Source organism: Melopsittacus undulatus, chromosome 7 (assembly GCF_012275295.1).
Source record: "Melopsittacus undulatus isolate bMelUnd1 chromosome 7, bMelUnd1.mat.Z, whole genome shotgun sequence".
Lineage (NCBI taxonomy): Eukaryota > Metazoa > Chordata > Aves > Psittaciformes > Psittaculidae > Melopsittacus > Melopsittacus undulatus.
Window position 1 is genome coordinate 13,769,463 of NC_047533.1, and position 21,133 is coordinate 13,790,595.

The 21,133-nt window shown below is 37.6% G+C and overlaps 1 protein-coding gene across 3 annotated transcripts in view; it reads right to left on the bottom strand.

The window, feature by feature from the left end:
- The window catches only part of SLC2A9 (solute carrier family 2 member 9), a 98,968-nt gene that overhangs the window by 10,392 nt on the left and 67,443 nt on the right, over window positions 1–21,133 (bottom strand). For all 3 annotated transcript variants that reach the window (XM_005148490.1, XM_034064860.1, XM_034064859.1), the window contains exon 11: window positions 5,910–6,037. In XM_005148490.1, coding sequence (XP_005148547.1) covers window positions 5,910–6,037 — 128 coding nt within the window. The remainder of the gene's footprint in view (window positions 1–5,909; window positions 6,038–21,133) is intronic.

The window sequence follows — 21,133 nt, forward strand, 5'->3', positions numbered from 1 at the left end:
AACTGAGATTAAAACTATTCTCAAAAAACAACCAAACTCTTGTCATGTTTTAGCTACCATCAGTTTTGACTACTGAGTCCTCTGCATTTAAAAGCAAACTAACATGGATGTACCTAAACTTGGGGGTTTTAAGACCCAACTGGACAAGGTCCTAAGAAACTTTGTCTGATCTCAAGCTGTCCCTCTCTGAGCAAGAGGCTGTACTAGAGTCCTTATGAAGTCTATTCCAGCAGGAACAATTCTATAATTCAATCCATGATTGCTGAAATCTTCTACTCCAAAGGCTTTCTTGGTCTGTTATGTCTGCTCACTTGAGATATAAAATATTATCCCAGTTCCCAAGGGGTGATATGAATAAATGATGGAATGATTTATTGTGGATGGTTACAGAAGCTCACTCTTAATATGCTTTCTGAACAAAAAAAAAATAAAAATAAGTTGATTACTCACAGGTTTGCACACTGAGCATAAACTCTTTTCAACTGTGGGCAAACACCTGGTGTTTGTTTTATGATACTCCATTTACTACAGGTGTTATACCTAGTTCAGCATTTACTTAGAAGGCAACCACAAAATGAAGCTGTCTTACAGTCCCAGAAGCTAAACCATTAGGAAACAGAAATTACTCTAGGAAAACATGAAGACAACTAATCCTCTGAGCTTGTCATGCCCCATTCTTATGTAGTGATACTCTGTTGATATAAAGCAACCAGAAGGTATTTCCACTGGCGCCTACTATTTTAAAATGAGTATGTGAATTTTATCAGTAGGAGCAACACCTAGCACTTTTTCTCAAGAAGACAGACAACAAGCTGTCTATGAGGGAATTTCAAACCACATTCATGCTCCTACTGCAAGCTCAGCTGTAACAAAACTTATGTGTCACACAAAGATTACATGCTTGGTGATCTGTACACAAAATGTCCATGATGGAAATGCTTAATTTAGATCTCAAAAAACTGCATTGTTTGGAGGTCTCAGGAGAATTGCTAGCCTTTGGAAGTCTTAGTTTCATCTCCTTTTTCATTTTCTAAAATCATTTCACATATTAAAGAGCCATATTTTCAAAGACTGATTTGTTATGAACACATCAAAAATAACAGTTGTGCTTTTATATGCCTTCTGAGCAAGAAGATGCTTTAAAACACTTTTCAGATAATGTTAGTTACAAAAGGAATAGTGGTTGATTTGTTACACTGTGCATCAAAACTGCAATACAAGGCTGAAGCAAAAATCGATATTATTTATCATGATTTTGAGACAAGCCCTGCTGCTGACCTGAATTACTTATAACATCTGAATCACCACAAAGAGCAAACAAGGCAGAAAAATTTGGTGTTTTGATGGAGTTCAGCTGAGTTGGGACTTCACCCAATCAGCTATCCAATGTTTTCTTTGAGATGCTGGCACTGGAACATTTCTGCTGAAATTCCAGCAACACAGCTGAAAATCACATTTTGTGATTTGGATTAAGAACTGAAAGGAAACTGTCTTTAAAAATTGTAGCCAGATAGTGTGACATCTATTCTAACAATTTCATTTATGGGGAAGAACACACTGCATAACTGCACATCTTTTTTAATTTTCTCTCCCTCCCCTGAGTAATTTCATGAACTTTTATTAAGTTTAATAAACAATATGTATTAAAAATATATAAATATATATATCTTAAATCTTTTAGGAAAGTGAAAAAATAGACATGCACAAGGGGAAAATGCTATTATCTTCTACTGTACATACTGAAACAACTTAAAATGTAACAAACAACAGAAAACAGACATGAATTGAATAACCAGTACTGGATATTTTAGGTTCAGATCTTTCAAAGGCAGATGAATGCACCTTGATAGCTTTACGAATGCAAGCAGCCTTTAAATCAACTGCCAGAATTAAACATTTTCATAAGTCTAAGAATAAGGACACAACACATCTATTTAGATATGATGATATTCAATCAGCTTTTCGACAGTTCACACAAATATTGAAGCTTTCTAAATGGCAAACTTATTTTGGTTAGCTCACAAAAATTTGTGATTCAAATCCAATCACAGTGCATTAATAGTATGAAGTGTATAGAATAAAGTATAGTATATAATGGAAAGTCAAAATGTAAAGCGACAAAGTTGTAATTATTTCAGATAAAGCATGTTAATTCCTTCAAGGTTACATAAGCATAATTTTAATTTCAGGCATTCTTTCCTAAAAGGGTAAATTATTCCTTTTCTATTACATGGTTGATTCAATGAATGTTGTCACGCCCTGTGGCTCCATTCTGATGAGAAGCTCCCTATGCCACTGCTCACAGGGAGTGAAGCAGAAGGTTGCTTAGATATTGCTTTGATCTTCTGATATGCATGTACCATGCAAAAACATGAGACATGCAAGTCAGAGGGGAGGGCAGAGGGCTGACGTGTTTACTCAGTTACTCCAAATACTCAAGAATGTGTATTCTGCAGGAAAGAAAATTTGGAGATTTGGCATCCAAATAACAGAGCGTTACTACCCAGTTCTAACACCTGTAGGAGCAGTGAAATGTTTTGAAAGGAGGGGTCATCATGTCTTTATGAACTCTTTCATACACCTCTGGTCTACTGGCTTATAAATCTGTCTTTGTTTCTTAAGATACCCTTGCTCAGAAAGGTCTCATGACTTCATCCTCTGATGACGGCAATGGAAAAGAGATACCGTTCAGCGTCACTCAGGGTGACATGTTTGACATTCACAAGGTCAAGCTCTCTGTTAAACACAAGTCTGAAATGTCTTCAGACCTAAATCCAGATCTTTTATAATTTCTCTGTATGTTCCAAGATCACATGCAGTAATGCTATTTCAATTATTCTATTTTGCACTCAAAAAAGATTGTAAAAAATGTGCATTTTTTGACACCTACTATCAAGCAACTCCTAGTAATCACACAATATCAAATGTACTTGTGAATTCAATATAGTATCAGTTGTCATTTTAACCTCAGTTCAGATCCTTTGCAAAAACAATTTTCTCAAATAGGAAGTGATGAGGGCTGGAACAGTAGCCACATTTACATCAAAACCGGATTTGTATCCTAGCTTTACAATCTCATCAATACATTTTAATGTATGACTCAAGCCAGTGTTTTATTCTATTATATGTATCTACAGATGGTCCAGGGGAGAAAAATCTAGGCATTCAAACTAGTTAATTGGTGACATTTGAAGAACTAACTACGTGTTGATTTTTTGAGTATCTCTAAAGCTAATGTGTTTGTTTTCCAAATGTTTTGGATAATTCTGTAGAAGCACACCAGTGACCAAAAAAGTAGCTGCTGTTTCTCAAGCAATCAGGTTAGGATTTAAATACACAGAAAGGATTATGCATCCGTTCTGTGAAGGCATTTAGAGATTTTCTTCCTTTTTTAGATTAACAAAAATGAGCTAAGAAAAGGCTATTGCCTTTCTATAAAGAAACAGGTGACTCACAACTGAATTTTGAGAATAAGGTTGACTGAAATAGGAAATAAGTGAAAGTTAGAGAAAGAGAAGATATAGTTTGATCTTGTGAAAAAGCTTTAAAACCAAAGTCTGAGTAACACTGCTTTCATCTTTAGGTGCAAACTGTAAGCTTTTTGTCTTTATTTCTTTTTGAAACAAAAACCCCAGAAGGTGGAATTATAATTCATCTTTATTAAATCTAAACTGGTAATTTAATCATCACACAATGGGAATTTTTTACGACAGAAGATGATAAATTCCCCAAGGCTACAACAAGCCTCATAAGGATGCACACTAAATCACTCAAAAAGCTTTAATATGCATATAAAAAGTTAGAGAATGTAGTTTGCCTTTTTATTTGAATTTACTGAGGGCCTTTTAAATGGTTCCCACCACGTGATCTGTCAGGAAGGATTACCAGGACAATTAGGGAGAGGCCTGAGTTGTATGAATTCAGATCCAATGGACAGCCAGAGCTCACTAACTCCTCGGGTTTGTGCACTAAACAGAAACTGCCATTTTGGAAAGACATGATTGTTCTTGAAATGTGTCTGGCTGATGTAAAAATATAACATATCTAATATATACATATAAGATTTGAGACCTTGTTCACTGTCATCTGCCCTGCTGCCATGGAGGCAAGCAGTAGGGTGTTTAATGCCTGCCCAGCCGGAGTGGAAGATGATGACTAACACTACTTAAACAGTTCCCACCTTCTTGGAGAGACACCTATTAAACCACACAGAAGCATCCACTTGCTGGACAAGCTTGTGGCTGCTTCCTGGACCATACTGATGCTGATGACCAAGGTTAGGTTTTAGAAAACACAAGGGAATTGTCTAATTCTTTCTATCATTCAGAAAATGATCTAACGACATCAGTGGAAGAAGAATTATGTCTCTACCTGCTTTAAAAAAAGTTTCATCTTAAATGTCTAAGCTGGCAAATCCTTCACTGTGAAACTTGTGAAAAACACTCATTGATTTCAGTAAGCATTAAAACAAGTTCTTAAGACTTATAGCTGAGCAGTCTAATTGAAGTTAATGTTAGCAGGACTGCAGAATTTGGAAGGATAACGGCCTTTATACTCATGCTGACTTTTGAAGGTGATCCAAGTAATTAAAACTACTAAAGACATTTTCCTTTTAGAATAAATCTTAAATTAAGTGTCAAATTTTAAATTAAGTGCCAAACTTAGACAAAGGGTCAGACTTTATAAAGCTTTCAAGTTCTCCCATAAACTCACACAGATAATGTTAAACAGAACTACTTACTAAAAGCAGTTCTACTTGTCAAATCAAAATGAATATATAAAGTCTTACAGCATGATATAATTTTACACTATCTGCAAATACTGTTATGCATATGGTATTGCAGTAGGATATAACTTTCAGTTGTAAAAAGGCACAAACAGCAGTAACACCTACTTGGCTGTTATTCAAATCTCTTACTCTGTGATGATTTGAAGTGCAATCCAAAATCTCTCTCATGGGTGTGAGGACCTGCAAGTAGACTGGAGGGCTTGCTCCCTTCTGTGCCCTTCCCCTGCCCCTAGTATTTTCCTCTCTGCATTAAGAAAAACTGACTAGGACTTCTTTATTTTGTCCTCTAGTTGTGAGCTTCATTCTGAGAAATCAGTGGAACAGAAGGTCTCTTCAAAGAGTTTGGATATGGTCAGTCAGGTGACTGATCAGCTGTCCTTCAGCTCCTGATAGAGGCAATTAGCTCCTGTGTGAGCTCCAGAGAATGTGGACAGTTCTTGGGAGAGGTTCATGGTCAGGAAAAGGAGCTCAGTGTGGTTTTGAATGAGAAGCTGCTCGAAGCCTCTTTGCTATACAACACCACATCAATAGTGCTGAAGTGTTCTTACGAATCAGAGAGGAAAAATGCTGCTCTGTGTTGAATTTTGAATTATATTTCTGTAGAATGTTTTTTTAATAAACATATCTTGTTAAAATAAAAACACTGGTTGTCAGACAGCTCTTGAAACTGGCCTCTGTCCTCCATGTGACTAGTTTAGCCATGAAGCTAGGCTTAGACAGAGGGAGAAGAAGAAAACCTCTATTCCCCAATGAAACTAGTAAGGATTCCCAAAACACAGAAGATGGGTAGCTTAAAGACTGAAGAAAAAGGCAGTGACAATCAGCATCAGTGACCATGAACTCTGAACACAGCCATCACACTGCATTGCTGAATCACTCCTGTGGAGGATTTGCCCTATAGGGAGTTCACAGTTACAATAATTTTTCTATAGGAGGACAATTTTCTGAGAGATGATTCAAACAAGGAGACATGTGAATAGCACAAGTGAGCTGTATCACAAGCATGGTGGGAAATTCATCCACTTCAATAAACACATTGATTCTGACCTGAAAATTTTATTAAAACATCATATGTCACACTATACCAACTGTATCACAGTATATCGAGGATGGTGAGTACCTGAATGAAAGGGAAGAGCAGTCCGACTGCGAAGTTGGAGAGCCAGTTGACTGTCCCAGCTATCATGAATGCAGCTGGCCGCTGTGACTGCTGGAAAAACTCTCCAGTGAGAACAAATGGAATCCCACCTGAAAGGGGGAACAACAAGTCAGTGTCTGTAGTAAACTGTCTCTGCCAACAGCTGTTTCACTTACAGAGATGGACATGCTGTGTTGCACACCTCAGTGACGAGCAGTGACTGCTCTGCGGCTCTCTGCTCAGGTGTAGGCAGGGGCTTCTGAGCCAGGAAAAGGAGATTTGTCAAAATCATACTTTGGAGAATTGACACTTTTCTTTCTCACACCACTGCATCTCCTGTTTTACATCCTCTCACTGATGGCAAGCAGGTAACAGAGCAGTGAATCCACACAACAGCTTCCAGAGTACACTGTGATGAGCTGTTTATTAATAATGAATGTTTCTACTAAAATGTTTGAAATGCTAAACATTCCAAAATACTCCAAAATACTTTTCAACCCTAACAATTGGAAATATGGCTCTAAAGAGATTAAACACGGGTTTTTTATAATTATCCACCTTATTCCAACAATAAAAGACAAAACATTTTTTTCTCTGTGAGCATACTTTTTATTAATGCTTATTTAATACATTCCCTTACTAGACTGCTGGCACTTCTGGCAAGGTCTGTTTCTCCCATCAGCCAAAGATTCTGATCCCTGTAATAACAAGCTCAGATGAATATCACATTTGTCACTTGTGTTTCCTTCCACTTAGGCAAAGGACTGTTTTGTGGAGCACTGCCATATTGCTGGCCTGACAATAGCCCCTGGGGAGTAGCTGTCTAGTAGCTGAAAGTCTGAATTTATGATCTTTGGCTTCCCTCATTACAGTAGCATATTTCAATAGAAATACTTCTGGTTTGATAGAATAAAGCATGGATTGCATTTGCTGATTGGCTACATATTTCAGTTAATATTACACATTAGACATACATCTACTTACAGGATTATTTCACCATAGTTTGAAGAACTGTAAAATCGAGTAATATCAGTCAGGTATTCAGTATTCTGGTGCTATCAATTTCTCCTCTAGGTCCTCACGTGTGTCAATATTATCTACCTCACCACTTAGTTTTGTAGGTGACACCCATGTACATGTGTACTATGCAAGTTCTTTCTCTGTTTTAAGCATTTTAACAAGTTAGTGTGAGCAACAAAAACATATTAATAGACACACTTCCTTCCAAAAACCTCTGTGATAATCCTGACTTCCAAAATATATATAAATTAAGATAAAAACACCACCAAAGATTTATCCATCCACTGGGTCCTCTACTTGCATGTCTCTGCTTGATCTATGTGCTTATCTTTTGCACTACCTTTACTCTTGGACAGTTGTGAGTACATCCCTAAAGTGCTTTACAGTAATGTATTGTCCTGTAGCCCCTTGTGTTCAACAACACTACACTTAACATGCACCAGAAGCTGTCCTATAAGTAGTATGAGATAGGAACTTGTAAACATATAATGGGACATGCAGATGACACACTGTATCAGATATTCCTCCATTCCAGATCTTTTAGATGCAGATATCATGTGCATAAAAGAAAGCCAACATGATGCAGCAAACAACCATATATGCTAGAAGGTATCACTCTACATCATCAGCTAATGTGACTTTCTGTGAGAACATATCTGCAATGGCAGCAAAGGCTTCAACTGAAATTTCTGTCCCACAAACTGACAGTTTAAATTACACCAAAAAAAGTACAGAGGCATCCAAACAGCAGCTTAGTGACTTTCTACAAGCAGTATCTGAATACAGTGACTAAAAAAGTGACCTTTCCCAATAGACCTTTGAACATGCAGAATAAGCAGCAAAACATGCAAAACTAAAAAAATTCAAGCAACATGTGGTCTATCAATGCTTGATGACTTCCAGTGCCTATTCTATCACATGCTTGGGATTTGGGTTTAAATCCTAAAATATGGTAATTACATATGTTCTGTCAGCATCTGTTTTAGGTCTCTAATGCCACAAGGGGCAGAGGTTTGCCAGGGGACTTGCCCCTTGGAGAGAGGAACTGAAGAACTGGAAGCACAGAACTCACGTAAGATGATTTATTTATGATCATTTATTCTGTCATGCCTTTGCTGTAGGACAATCTACAGAGGTGCTGCTGTTCTTGTCAGTATAATAAAAAATGCTGTTCGAGATCTATTTGGGAAAACACACATTGTACAAGAGAGGCAAAAAGCCAGAGGCAAAAAAAGACAACAACAAGAAAAGATACAAAAGGCCAGAAAAAGATCAGAAAGCACAAAAGCTACAGAAATAAAAATGCATGGGCATTATCTTGGAAAAAAGGTTCCTTGAAATTCAAATGTAATTTCTAGATACAAATTAATCATCACTAAAATTTATTATTAGTCACACTTGTCACAAAAGTTCTTCCATCTAATTTGAAAAAATAGTGATGGTAAAAACTGTATTTTGCAAAGTCTAAAAAAATAAAAAAAAAAAGAGAAAGAAATTAGCAGCTTCTCTGAGCTCTTTTAAATGATCTATAAAGGAATGGGAAAGGTGACACTGACAGCCCTATAAACTTTCCTGTGACATAGATAACCGTATCCATAACATCACAAACCAGAGAAAGCAATTTTCTGTACGGGGGTAAGTTAAGAGGAACTTTATGGAGGAACCAAAGAGACTGAAAAGCAATAGGTGTGTCAGAAACTGAATGAAGCCAGGTCATTGCTGTATGTTATACGTTTGGAAGAGCAGAGACTTGACCTTACTAGGGTGCAAACATCTGCCAAGAGCCATACCACTGGAAAGAACACACTCCACAACTGAGTGAACAAGAAATTTGGGCAAACTGAAGGAAAAAGTTCAAGCCTTAAGATACAAACAGGGAAGGTACCTGAGATCAGCTGAACCTATAGCCCCAGGTGTCCATGCCCACTCACCTCAGGATGCCAGAGATATGCTCAGGACATCTTTTCTCCTGGAACTTGGCTTACTTGAGATAGAAATCTGGGTATTGAAAGAAGCTGTAGTATGCTTTCACTATGTCAGTTGGGTGTGGGCTGTAGAGATCACAATATTATGGTGTCTCATCAACTACTTAGAGAGTCAGACTCCTTGCAGGGTCCCCTACATAATCACTACACTAGATGGGTCCATACCGGCCTGTGTTCAAACCTGGATGCTCGGAAACCACAGCCAAAAGCAATCTAAGCAAATCACTGTATTTTTTGAAACAATCTTTAAACATTTTGTCATGGGTTTTGCAACTTTAATATGTGTTTGAACGTGGGTGAAATAATTTCACCAAAAGCTAACTGATGTTCTTGCTTATGGGAGATGAACCTGGCATTAGCATTTCACTGGGAGGCTTTCCATGCAATTTTCAGTGAAACAGCCTTATCTTAGCTCTGATCATAAGCTCAAAAATGTGTATTAGCATTTCCTGTAGGAGTTTTCAGCAAGGTAGCTTCTGAAGACGAATCTAAAGAGGTAATGCATTGACCACAATAATTACAGTGATTCATTTCGAGCACTTTGTTCTCTTCAGCACTGCAGTGAACACAATGGAAGAAGCTCTGAAATTACTGAAGTGCCGTTAAAGATTGTTATACCTGTTAGCATGCTACATCTATTGGAAACTACAAATCTCTTACCTCAGGACTTGTGTATCAATGGGCTTTTTGGTGAAACTAGATTAAACCCACACAATCCAATTAGTCATGCAACAATACTTCTGTATCTGTGTATCTTATTCATTTCCCTCCACAATTAGTCCAGTTACATTTAGAATCAATGTTGTATGTTGGTAAATGTCCAGAATCTCCATGCAATTGTCATTTATACATGGAATTGGAATGCTAGAACAGAATTAATATTCTTAGAATATGTGCTGTAGATTTTCAAATATATCTTTAAATTTGCATAGACATGAACATGTTTTCTTATGAAAAATTAAGTAAACATACTTACAGTTATGTTCAGTGAGCCGTTACAAATGCTGCTTAGCAGAAGTTACTCAATTCAGTGCAAAAATGTGAATACAGAGGACAAGGAAGAGGAAGAAAAATATTCAGGTCCTCATTCTGTTTGTATCCAATACCTAACTGGGAGTTGAAGTCATGGCTATATATATGATTTATGAAAGGAGACTGCTAAAAGAATATATGCCTAATACAAATCACAGAGATTTATTACATTGATAAATCACCTCTACAGTTGATGAAAACTTTGTGCTCTCAGAACCAGTAAAAAGAAAGGAATTCTCCTTAAGCCTTTTCAACACACACTCAGGACAAAACTCTGTGTTCAGGCAGTGGCTCCACAGCCAGCCATAGGGCTCCCAGCCGCACCAGGAGGACTACCCATGGCCACACAACCTCATGGCCTCCTGCACGATGCAGCACTTCAAATATTACCTGTGCAGGAGGGACTCTGGAAATCCTGAGAGCCCTGATTAGGGCAAGAGCTCCTAGACTTCTCAACTCCATGACCGGAGGGAAGGAATCTTTCAAGTGAGATGTTTTGGTAAAACAGACAAGTGCTTTGGAAAAATGCTTCATTTTGGGAAAAAATAAAAAAAATAAAAAAAAATAGATCTGTGTACCTCTAAATGAGATCAAGCAAAACAGCTTTTGACTGCAAGGCAAGGCATGCAGAGAAGACCGATATATCCTAATAGGGTTGGGAGATACAGTACTGTCCCAATGAAAGGCTTCAGTATTTGCAATTCAAGGGGCAAAAGACAACTCAAGAAGGTAGCTGTCGGAAAGGAGCAATGGAAGTGAGACAAAGATCCTTGAAGAAAACTGCTGGAAAAACAACTCAATGTTCTTCTGTGAAAGAGCAAAAGACCATTAGTTTCTACCCAGACTTTAGCTGCAACATCCCTCCCCACTGCCCCACACAACAAAACAACAAACACAATCCCCAACCAACCAAACACCCCCAGAATCATCATTAAGCCAATGGGAAAATAGACTGCAAGAGTACTGCCAGTGGGGGATGCAATGCAACTGCTGAGTTTCTTCCATCTCTATGGGTCAATGGATAGAGTAAGAACTTTGCAAAATACATCTTTCAGCCTTTAAAGAGGTGCTTTGTAACTTTTTAAACACAGCTGTTTCCTAGAAGCCTGGGTAATATCTTCTATTTTTAATGGCTTTTCCTTCCTTACTTTTTTAATTGTAATAGAAACCAGTAGTTCAGATTCACCATTCTGCCAACTGTGGTACAAATCCAATGCATCTTTTTTTTGGTGTTTTGGTAACATTTTCAGTCTGGTGGGATATTTTGTAATTATTTTTTATTATCATTATTATTATTGTTGTTTGACTTTTTTTTGTGTTGGCTGTTTTGGGGTTTTTTATATAAAAGCTGAACATCAACATTAAAATTCTACTGTGGTGCTTTGCAATGCTTCCTTTTGCTTCACCATTATAATTCTGCATAACTACTGAAGAACAAAATGCACTTAAGAAATGCACTCAACTTTTAACTACATGTAAATAGTCTTTTAAACATTTCTGCTATATTTTCAGACTCACTTTATCATATCAGAATCCTAATTATAGCCTAACTTTTTGTTCTTCTATTTGAATGTGAAGGAAAAAAATTCTTTACTGAGCTATGACTAAGATTCTTTATGATATAATTCATTTTATAAGTATTCTCAGTAACAATGATGATCAGACACTGATTAACATCACTTCTGTTAATATTACATTATTAAAAACAATGATGAGAGAGTTTTTCCCTTCATAAAAGCACAGAAGTGTCTCTTACATTTTCATCCCTTGCAAAAATGGTAGAATTATGGAAATGTCTGAATTACAGACTCACAGGTGTGTTCAGTCTTGGGTGAGATATTCATAGAGTCACATCACTATGGCAGGACTGAAAACCGGTAAAAACACAATCCCTATCTAGTCTAGGCTTATTACTTCTACAATAATCTACTGAAAGGATTACAAAGTCATCAGACATGATTTCCCTGTCAGGAATTCAGGTTGACAGCCCCTTAGCACAAAATGCTGCTGGTTATGAACCTAGCACGCTAAAGCAGTCTTAAAAACTCAGTGTGGCATGTCAGGCTTTCCTCATGAAATACTTTAACAAACAAATTAACCATAGTGGCCATGCACAATTACATCATTGTACAGCCGCATTCATCCTGAAAGACCCCGAGTGTAAAAATAGTGGACCAAATTTTCAGAGAAGTTGGAACAGAAGAGTCTCTCCCTCTTCTTCTCCTGTTTCAGATGGGCAGCAGACCACGTTTTCACTGTTTATGATTTCTGGGAACTGTTGAAGTTTTTAGGACATGGGGCCTCAAATGCCAGTAATTTAAGAATCCAGCTGCTGCTCTAGGATGGTAGACAAGGTAGAGAGAGCAGTAAATGTTTCTTACTGTGGTTGATAACTGAAATGCGCATAGCAATTTGGCAGTATCTGCTATCAAATAGGAAAGAAAATTAAAGAGCCAGAGGGTGCCTTTGCTAGAAGTACCAGCTTGGAGAAAGACAGTGACAGACTTGCTGTGATGAAAGATATAAATCTTCTCTCTGACAAAATTCAGGAAGAAGTGACCAAAGCCATAACTGAGCATTCAAAAAACAGTGACGTTTCTGGAGTAGGACAAATAACATCTGGAGAGTCAAAGGATGTAACTGCTTACTTGGTCAAACTGACATCATCAAGCTACTCCTGCAGTTGTCCTTCTGACCCATTTTTCCCCCGAAAGTCACCTAGTGCTGTTTCTGCACAGTAGCCTGGCTACCAAGAAACACTATCAAGACCTTAGAGCAATGCAAAATTATTAATATTTGCATTTAAATGCTAGTCATGGAGCTGAGCCAAAAATAGATGAGGTGAACTTACAGCTTTTCTTTGCTGTGCCTGGGCACAATGAAAATAAACATTTTCATTGCCTTATATTAGTTCTGTACATTCTGTTCTATATATTTATTAGTTTGCATTTTTGTAAATATAAATCTTTTATACCAATTCACAGAAGAAACGGTATATTTTGTACTGTGCTTTCTCTATCCAGTCCCCATTAATCTGAATAATGCACTTAAGTCACTTTTGCACCTTTTGAATAAATCAACTTTCACGGTTACATGAAGCTTTAAAACACATGGGTGTGTTTTTCCAGCAGTAAATTTCTTAAGTGTGAGAGTTGTGAGCCATCCCTAAGTAATTAATGATCATGTAGCAAAACACGCTACTGCAGGTAAGGGGAGTTCTCCCAAGTGTCAAAGCATTCACATTTTGAAAGCTTCAATTAAGATAATTTGTAAAATCTATTGTTAAAGACCTGAAGTTCATAAATTTTCCTGCTTCTAAGATCGCCATGTGTCATCTGCAGCAATTCCTTGACCCAACAGATCTGGTTACCTTTCATATACTAGGCATTCATTTTTCTTTTGAACTTCCACTAATTATAAAGAATTGAAATCACTTCTGCAACAGAACTGCTAAAAGCTGCACATTTACTCTAAGCTGCTCTTTAAAGAGAGAAGTATTCAAACAAAACATAAACCAAATATTAATCCCAACATATATGTTGAATTACACTGAATTTAATATATTCAAGGGGCATGTTATCATCCTCCTCTCAAAAATTCAGTGAAGATGCACCCAGTTTTAAAACAATTCTAGTTTTATACAGCCCCAAACCTCAGTTTATTCACTGAAAAGCAACCAAAGGAAAAGCTCTCATGTGATTCCCTTAAACTTCTCATCCTTTCATCTCCTTGACTTAGCAGCAGTTGAAAATACTCCTGCCCTTAATGTAGGCAGGAGCTTTTTTATTGTTAGAGAAAACCAGAAAAAGAAAGGTAGATCCATTCTCCTGCTGCTGTGCTTTGCAGCACAGGAAACTAAAGCAATGGCATTAACATGTCAGGTTGTGATGGCTATGCTGGCAACAGGGAGGCTAAAATGCCAACCCTAAGGCTGGATGGTGGTCTGCAGCAATGGAATGGCACAACAGTTATTATGCATTCCTGAACTGAATTGTAACTCTCGTTTGGAATATTTAATTGCTTTTAGCACAGCAAATTTTAAATCATAGAATCATTGTAGTAGGGTTGGAAAGGACCTCAAAATCATCAAGTTCCAATCCCCCGCCACAGGCAAGGACACCTCACACTAAACCATGTCACCCAAGGCTTCATCCAACCTGGCCTTGAACACTGCCAGGGATGGAGCATTCACAACCTCTCTGGGCAACCCATTCCAGTACCTCACCACCCTAACAGTAAAGAATTTCTTCCTTATATCCAATCTAAATTTCCCCTGTTTAAGTTTCAACCTGTTGCCCCTTGTCCTGTCACTACAGTCCCTAATGAATAATCCCTCCCCAGCATCCCTATAGGCACCCTTCAAATACTGGAAGGTTGCTATGAGTTCTCCATGCAGCCTTCTCTTCTCCAGGATGAACAGCCCCAACTTTCTCAGCCTGTCTTCATACAGGAGGTGCTCCAGTCCCCTGATCATCCTCATGGCCCTCCTCTGGACTTGTTCTAACAGTAACATGTTCTTTTTATATTGAGGTCACCAGAACTGCACACAATACTCCAAGTGAGGTTTCATGAGAGCAGAGTAGAGGGGCAGGATCACCTCCTTCAACCTGCTGGTCACGCTCCTTTTGATGCAGCCCAGGATACAGTTGGCTTTCTGGGCTGCGAGCGCACACTGAAGCCGGCTCATGTTCATTTTCTCATTGACCAACACCCCCAAGTCCTTCTCCACAGGGCTGCACTGAAATTTCTTTTTGCCCAACCAGTAGCTGTGCCTGGGATTGCTCCAACCCAGGTGTCAAAACTACTGTTGTGCCCACAAAAGCCTTAGAACTATCAACACACCAATCTTTCTTAGATACCTGGGGAAACTAAAGGTTATTTCTGCACAAATATACTTCATAACAGATGCAGGAGCTATCTGACATTATCAAAGGATACTTATCTGCTGAAAAGACTCTAAAGACTTCTAGTCTACAGAATAAAAGAAATTTTGAATATTAACCTCAACTTTCAAATCTACCACCTTTTAATTAAGAACACAGTAACACGTGTTTATTTGTTTCTTTTTAACATCATACATACACTTTTCTAATACAAAGAGTTTTTTTCCAGTCAAGCAAGCTCCAAACTCTTCCTCAAAATGGACTAGAAGAATGCCTCTGTGGAAGGCCATGAGCATTAGAAATTCTTACATCCTACTGAAGAGAAGAAGCTAAAACATCACACACAGCTTCTGTAAATGCCTATGTCAGGCAATAACAGTGATGCTACCTTTCAATTCAGTACTTTAATGTCTACATGTGTGCTATCACACCTTTGTTTGTGTTTCACATCCAAGAGAAGATTTTTTTTTCTTCTCTGATGGCATTTCAGATTGAACAAACCTCATGACTTTCAAAGTGACCCTTTCATCACAACTGCTCTGCTGCCAATGTAGCTGCACGTTGGCATTCATAGTAAGAACACAGGCTGATTTAAACTTTAAATACCAAAATATCTTTGATACGTCATGGGGCACTGCAATGATTTCCTCCGAGTTTTCTTTTGTTTACTTCATAATGTCAGTTTAACACATACTGAGTATACCATTATCATCTTTATATTGTATCTGTGTTGAGCTGTGCTAGGAAAGATTTCACTCACATTCCATAAATCCCCATAATATCAGTTTAACACTTATACCATTACCATGTTTCTATTGTATCTATGTTCAGCTGCACTAGGATGGATTTTACTCATATTCTGTAAACCATGACAAGTATTATAAAACTCACAAAACTCTCAAAAGAGACAAAAAATAAGTGAAACACTTTTCTGAAATCATCTGGTTTGTTAATGTTTCTTAGCTGTGTCTGAAGATGCAACTGCTATGAAAAGTTACTGTTGAGAAATGAAGCTCTCACTACCATAAAATAGTATTTTTTTTTTCAAATTCCATCAGAGTGTGAATTTTATTTATTTCCCTTTTCTGCAATAAGAATGTGACTGGAAACACACCACTGGTCTGATTTTGTCATCCTTATACATCCTGAATAGGAACTTATTATAAAAGTAGGAATCAAACCAAAACCACACAGGTCCATGTTTGATCCTATTCACACTAAATTCAGCGTTACACAAACTCCACTGAAGTTGGCAGGACTTGTGAAGGAAAGTGCTACTCATTCACTGAAATACCTACAGGATTTAGGACCACAGCATAAGACAGTAAAGTCAGACTCCCTGAAGCCACTGTGTAAGGGTTAGCCAGAGGCTCCTGCTTTCTTTTCACTGTGGTGACAGTGATTAAGAAGTAGTATTTATTGATGTAAACTAAGTTAGGGGCTGCATGCTGTATGTAATAACCAGCTAGAATAAACCACTGAGAACATGCTCATCTTCGCAGACACATGGGCTTTTGACAAACAGAAACAAAGAAAGGATTTGTACAGAGAATCAAGCCATTAGAGATGAAGGAAAAACACAGGTCTTAAAGGAACTCAGGATCAGACAGAATCACCTGGTTCAAATCCAGTTCTCAGCTGGTTTAGGAACTATTTAATTTATAAAACTCATTTGTTTAGTTTCCCTTTTTCCTGTTTCCATTGAGAAGCTGATACAGAACTCAACTCCAGTTAGAAACTTTCTTCCAGTTTCTGTTCTAAATTTATTGATGGCTAGCTACTACTTAAGTTTGGGTCTTTGTTGTTATTTTCTGCAGCTGCAGCATTTGCCTTCAGCTTATTCTCCCTCTCAGTGTTATTTTCCATTTTGCCTATGTATTTAGCAACAGAAATCATATTCTCAGTCTTTGTCAGACACTATAAAGTTATTCTGTGTCTTTTCACATAAAAATCTGTTTTATTCACTCTCACAGTAACCTTTCTTTGCAGCCTTCCTGCGTTAACTGCTGCATGAGCAGTTTTGTGCTGCAACATTCAGTTCTAAGTCATCATCTCAAAAATGACGACATGACACATGACAACACAATAAGCATTTTTGACACTGCAATACAGAGAGACATTGCATGACAATATGATGCATTAGGTCTCTAAGAAATATATAAAAGAATGTGCATATGTAGTGTTAATATAAAGCAATCTTTCAAATTACATAAAATATAAAAAGCTTGATATGTGAAACTTGCGGCTTGACATGTGATACAGGTTTCATTCTTATATTTACCCTTAGCTAACCAGATTTTCAGACACCCCTAAATCCTCACCTTGTTCCTGAGTTTCTAAGCCTCTTTTTGTCTCCAACAGCATGTAGTTATACACATCCTACTATCTGAAGCGCCTAAAGTATGAAAGATGAAGTGAGATTTCAGTGAAATCACTAATCTCAAACTTGAAGTGCCACCAAAATAATGCAAATTTCCATCACAAAGATGGCTTGAGTTATTATAATCAGGCAGTGGACATAAAAGCAACTTCTCAGATTTTTGGGAATTTCACTAGTGTTATTGCTTGCTGTAATAAAACCTGATTAATTATTTACCTTCTACAGGACTCCAAACTCCTGGGGAATGTTCAGTGGAAGAAGGAACATTACCACATGCCTGTGTGATATGTATGCCTGTGTGGTTTGTATGCCTGTCCATACTTGTGGCCGACCTCCCTCCCAGCTACAGTAGTCAAAATAAAGGCAACACACTTCTACACAAACACTTTTACAGGCTTTACTGCAACAATAGAGTCTTTCTTGGGTTATTTCTATTTATTCCCAAAGGTAAAATAAGTCCAGTGCTTCAGTTTACTGTGTTTCTAGAGCCACCAAATTTGCAAAGATTTGATTTGAAAGAGACAACACTTTTTCAGTTTCTGGAAGAAGGTGATAAAGGAAGGATTACTTCAAAGCCAGGTATATTATTAAAACAGTCCACCTCCTCCCACCCTTTCATTTAGTTTAGACAAGCATCGTACCTAATGTCCCTCACCATGGTTTCCTTTCCCTCCTTGGTAGCACTGCCTTCTCTGTTTATCAAAACTTGATATAAAGGTGTTACGCTTAAATGGAATATTCTTCTAAGGAACAAATATCAATAAATCTGTTCGTACAAAGATAATGTATGGAAATGCTTTATGTCAAGTTTCCAAAGTTCTCAAGGTCTGACTGTATTTTCATCAAGCTTATTTTCATTGGGGAAGTTATCTGGAAGTCCCTGCAACACTGTTGTAATCCCCAACTAAATCAGTTACTGTTTTGTTTCCATCATCTGAATGAATCTCTTGACACATGGCAGAAGAGCCATTCTGTGGTTCAGAGACTGAACATTTCTCTGTTTAATGCAAATTGAAAAAGCGTCAAAAACAAAGACTGCAAGCACCTCACCCCAAAATACTTGACAGTCTCCCTGGCAAGTGGGGTCACACCCCTTCAGGCAAATAAGGAAAGTGGATTGAACACACTGAGACAATTGGGTTTGTTTTGTTAGTTTTTAAACTATCTGAGTGGTAGATTGAAGGGGCCACTGTCCAGCATTATAAAAGTGTCTGAAATCACCCAATGCACACACATACATACAGATATATTTCAGTTTACCCAGCAAAATAAAAAAGAACTTGTTTATGTAGCAGCTGTTGCGAGGTCACAGTGAGGGAACTGGGAGCTCAAGTAAACAGATGAAAATAAGCAGAACCAGATCTGTAGCTGTTTAAGACAGATTTTAGTGTGGTTTTCTAGAAAGAGAAATCCATTCTGCAAGCAAAGGTCAACATGCCCATGTTCAGTGCCCATGAACAGGCAGCCACACAGCCTTAACTGGGACAAAAGTAGGGATAACAGCTTTTAGCTTCTCTTTTTCCTTAAATAATATCTAAGACAAAGTTAAAGAAGGAAGGCATTTTACCAATCTATCACTACCCAAATTCCCAAGGAGCTGCACATTATTTGCCCACTCAGTAAAGACATTCCAAATCAATGCATTTGCTCATGACACCTAATATTAAGAGCAAAAATGCTTTGTGGAGAGACTGAAAATGTTCTCTTACTATTTTCCTTTGATTTGTTTCCTCTATTGATTTTTGAGTTTTAGCTTGTTGCTTCCTTAGGAGCCAGAACCAATCCCCTCAGTCCTTTATATTTACTCTTTGCTGTATAACTCTTCAGCTGAAAAGTATCCTATGCCTATTTCATGTCAAATGTGTGACCAAGAAAAATATTTTCATTAAGCTTCTACCTTTTGCTTGAAGAGAAAACTGTGAAACTGTTTACTAACATGTTCCGGAATCACAAGCAATACTGGAAAGCAGCATGTTTCTCTGCAACCAAACACCTTCATTTGTGTATAATTAACCAAATAAGCACAATGAAGCAACAGTCTGGAACAGTATGGCTTCCTAATCTATAAAAGAATAAGCTATTTTTGAAGAGAATTTTTCTGTCAGATCACAGATTGACTATCTTGGTCATAAGGGTTCCTTTACTGTTGAGTAAATGAAAGCTTTCTGCTGTTTGTCTTTTGATAAAAATGATTAAAGTACCAAATCAAGCATGTGCCGGAACATACCTGTTGTTAGTATTACTGTTTCAGTCCTTAGCAATATGCCTAAAAACACATCTGCAAGCTGAAAAGCCAAGTTCAGAAAAATGAAACAAATAAACCCCCCCACAGTTTATAGTAACAGCTGATCCTAGCTGTAAAGGAAGCAGATGGGACTCATGCATATGCTATCAGAAAGTGGGATACCACTCAACATCTAAGCTATCAAGAAAGAATCAGATGTTCTGATGAGAGGGAAAATACTGTATTTTTAAAGGCAATTTTATGTTCTAGAAAGTTATAGCAGTATTTTTATAACCTTAATTCTTTATGCTATTTACTGCTTTTAGATGGGATAATTCTTACAAGCACTAATAGCTCAGTGAACACAAACTATTTCAACCAATGTTAAGATCTGTATCTTCAGAATCATTACAAACCTTGTGGGATTTACTCTGAAGAATGCTAAAACGCTTTAAATAACTACATGCAGAATATAATAAGATACTGAATGCTCATAATACCTGAATGCTCATAATACCTGTTTAACCAATACCAAAAAATGACACTCATGATGTCTACAAAAAGTTAAAGACATCTAAAAATCAGAAAATTAATAATAAGAATATGCATTAATTTGATTTTGGAAACGTCTTTTTATTGTCCCAAAAGGTATGAAAGCTATTTTTGAAAGAGAAACCTCTTAGCTCCCAGCTAAGGGTTAGGAAAATAGTTCAAATCTCCTAAACCCCACTAAACAGAACAGAAGAGTTTCACTGAAGGTAAATCTGTCCCTATTCAAGTAAACTAAAATATTGCTATTAATTTACAGAGGAATCAGAATATAGAATCATGGAACCATAGAATCATAGAATAGTTAGGGTTGGAAAGGACCTTAAGATCATCTAGTTCCAACTCCCTGTCACAGGCAGGGACACCTCACACTAAACCATATCACCCAAGGCTTCATCCAACCTGGCCTTGACCACTTCCAGGGATGGAGCATCCACAGCTTCCTTGGGCAACCCATTCTGGTGCCTCACCACCTTCACAGTAAAGAATTTCTTCCTTAGATCCAGTCTAAATTTCCCCTGTTTAAGTTTCAACCTGTTGCCCCTTGTCCTATCACTACAGTCCCTAATGAGGAATCCCTGCCCAGCATCCCTATAGGCCCCCTTCAGATATTGGAAGGCTGCTATGAGGTCTCCACGCAGCCTTCTCTTCTCCAGGCTGAGCAGCCCCAACTTTCTCAGCCTATCTTCATACAGGAAGTGCTCCAATCCCCTGATCATCCTCATGGCCCTCCTCTGGACTTGTACCAACAGTTCCATGTCCTTTCTATGTTTGTTATGTTTTTTATGATTCTTCACAACTTCTTCTCAACAGCTGAAGTGTCAATTACCAAAATTTTCACATAAAGAAAATCACTGTTCAATGCTACTGAGATATTCCCATTGTAGTCGGGTATTTAAAATGTTTGAATGTACACAGGAAAGGGTGAGAAGCCAACTAGGTAGCTACTGGTACAGTATTAATGCTTTTTTACTTTAAAACTAATGAATATGGTGAAAAACATAAAATAAGCTTTAATTTTAAAGAATTTCTGTGGGAGCAAGTAAGTAATATCAAGGAAAAGCTCGCGTGCATCTGCAACACTTTGCTCCAAAGAGAGCGCAAAGTACAAGACAAAATCTTGAATAGCATCT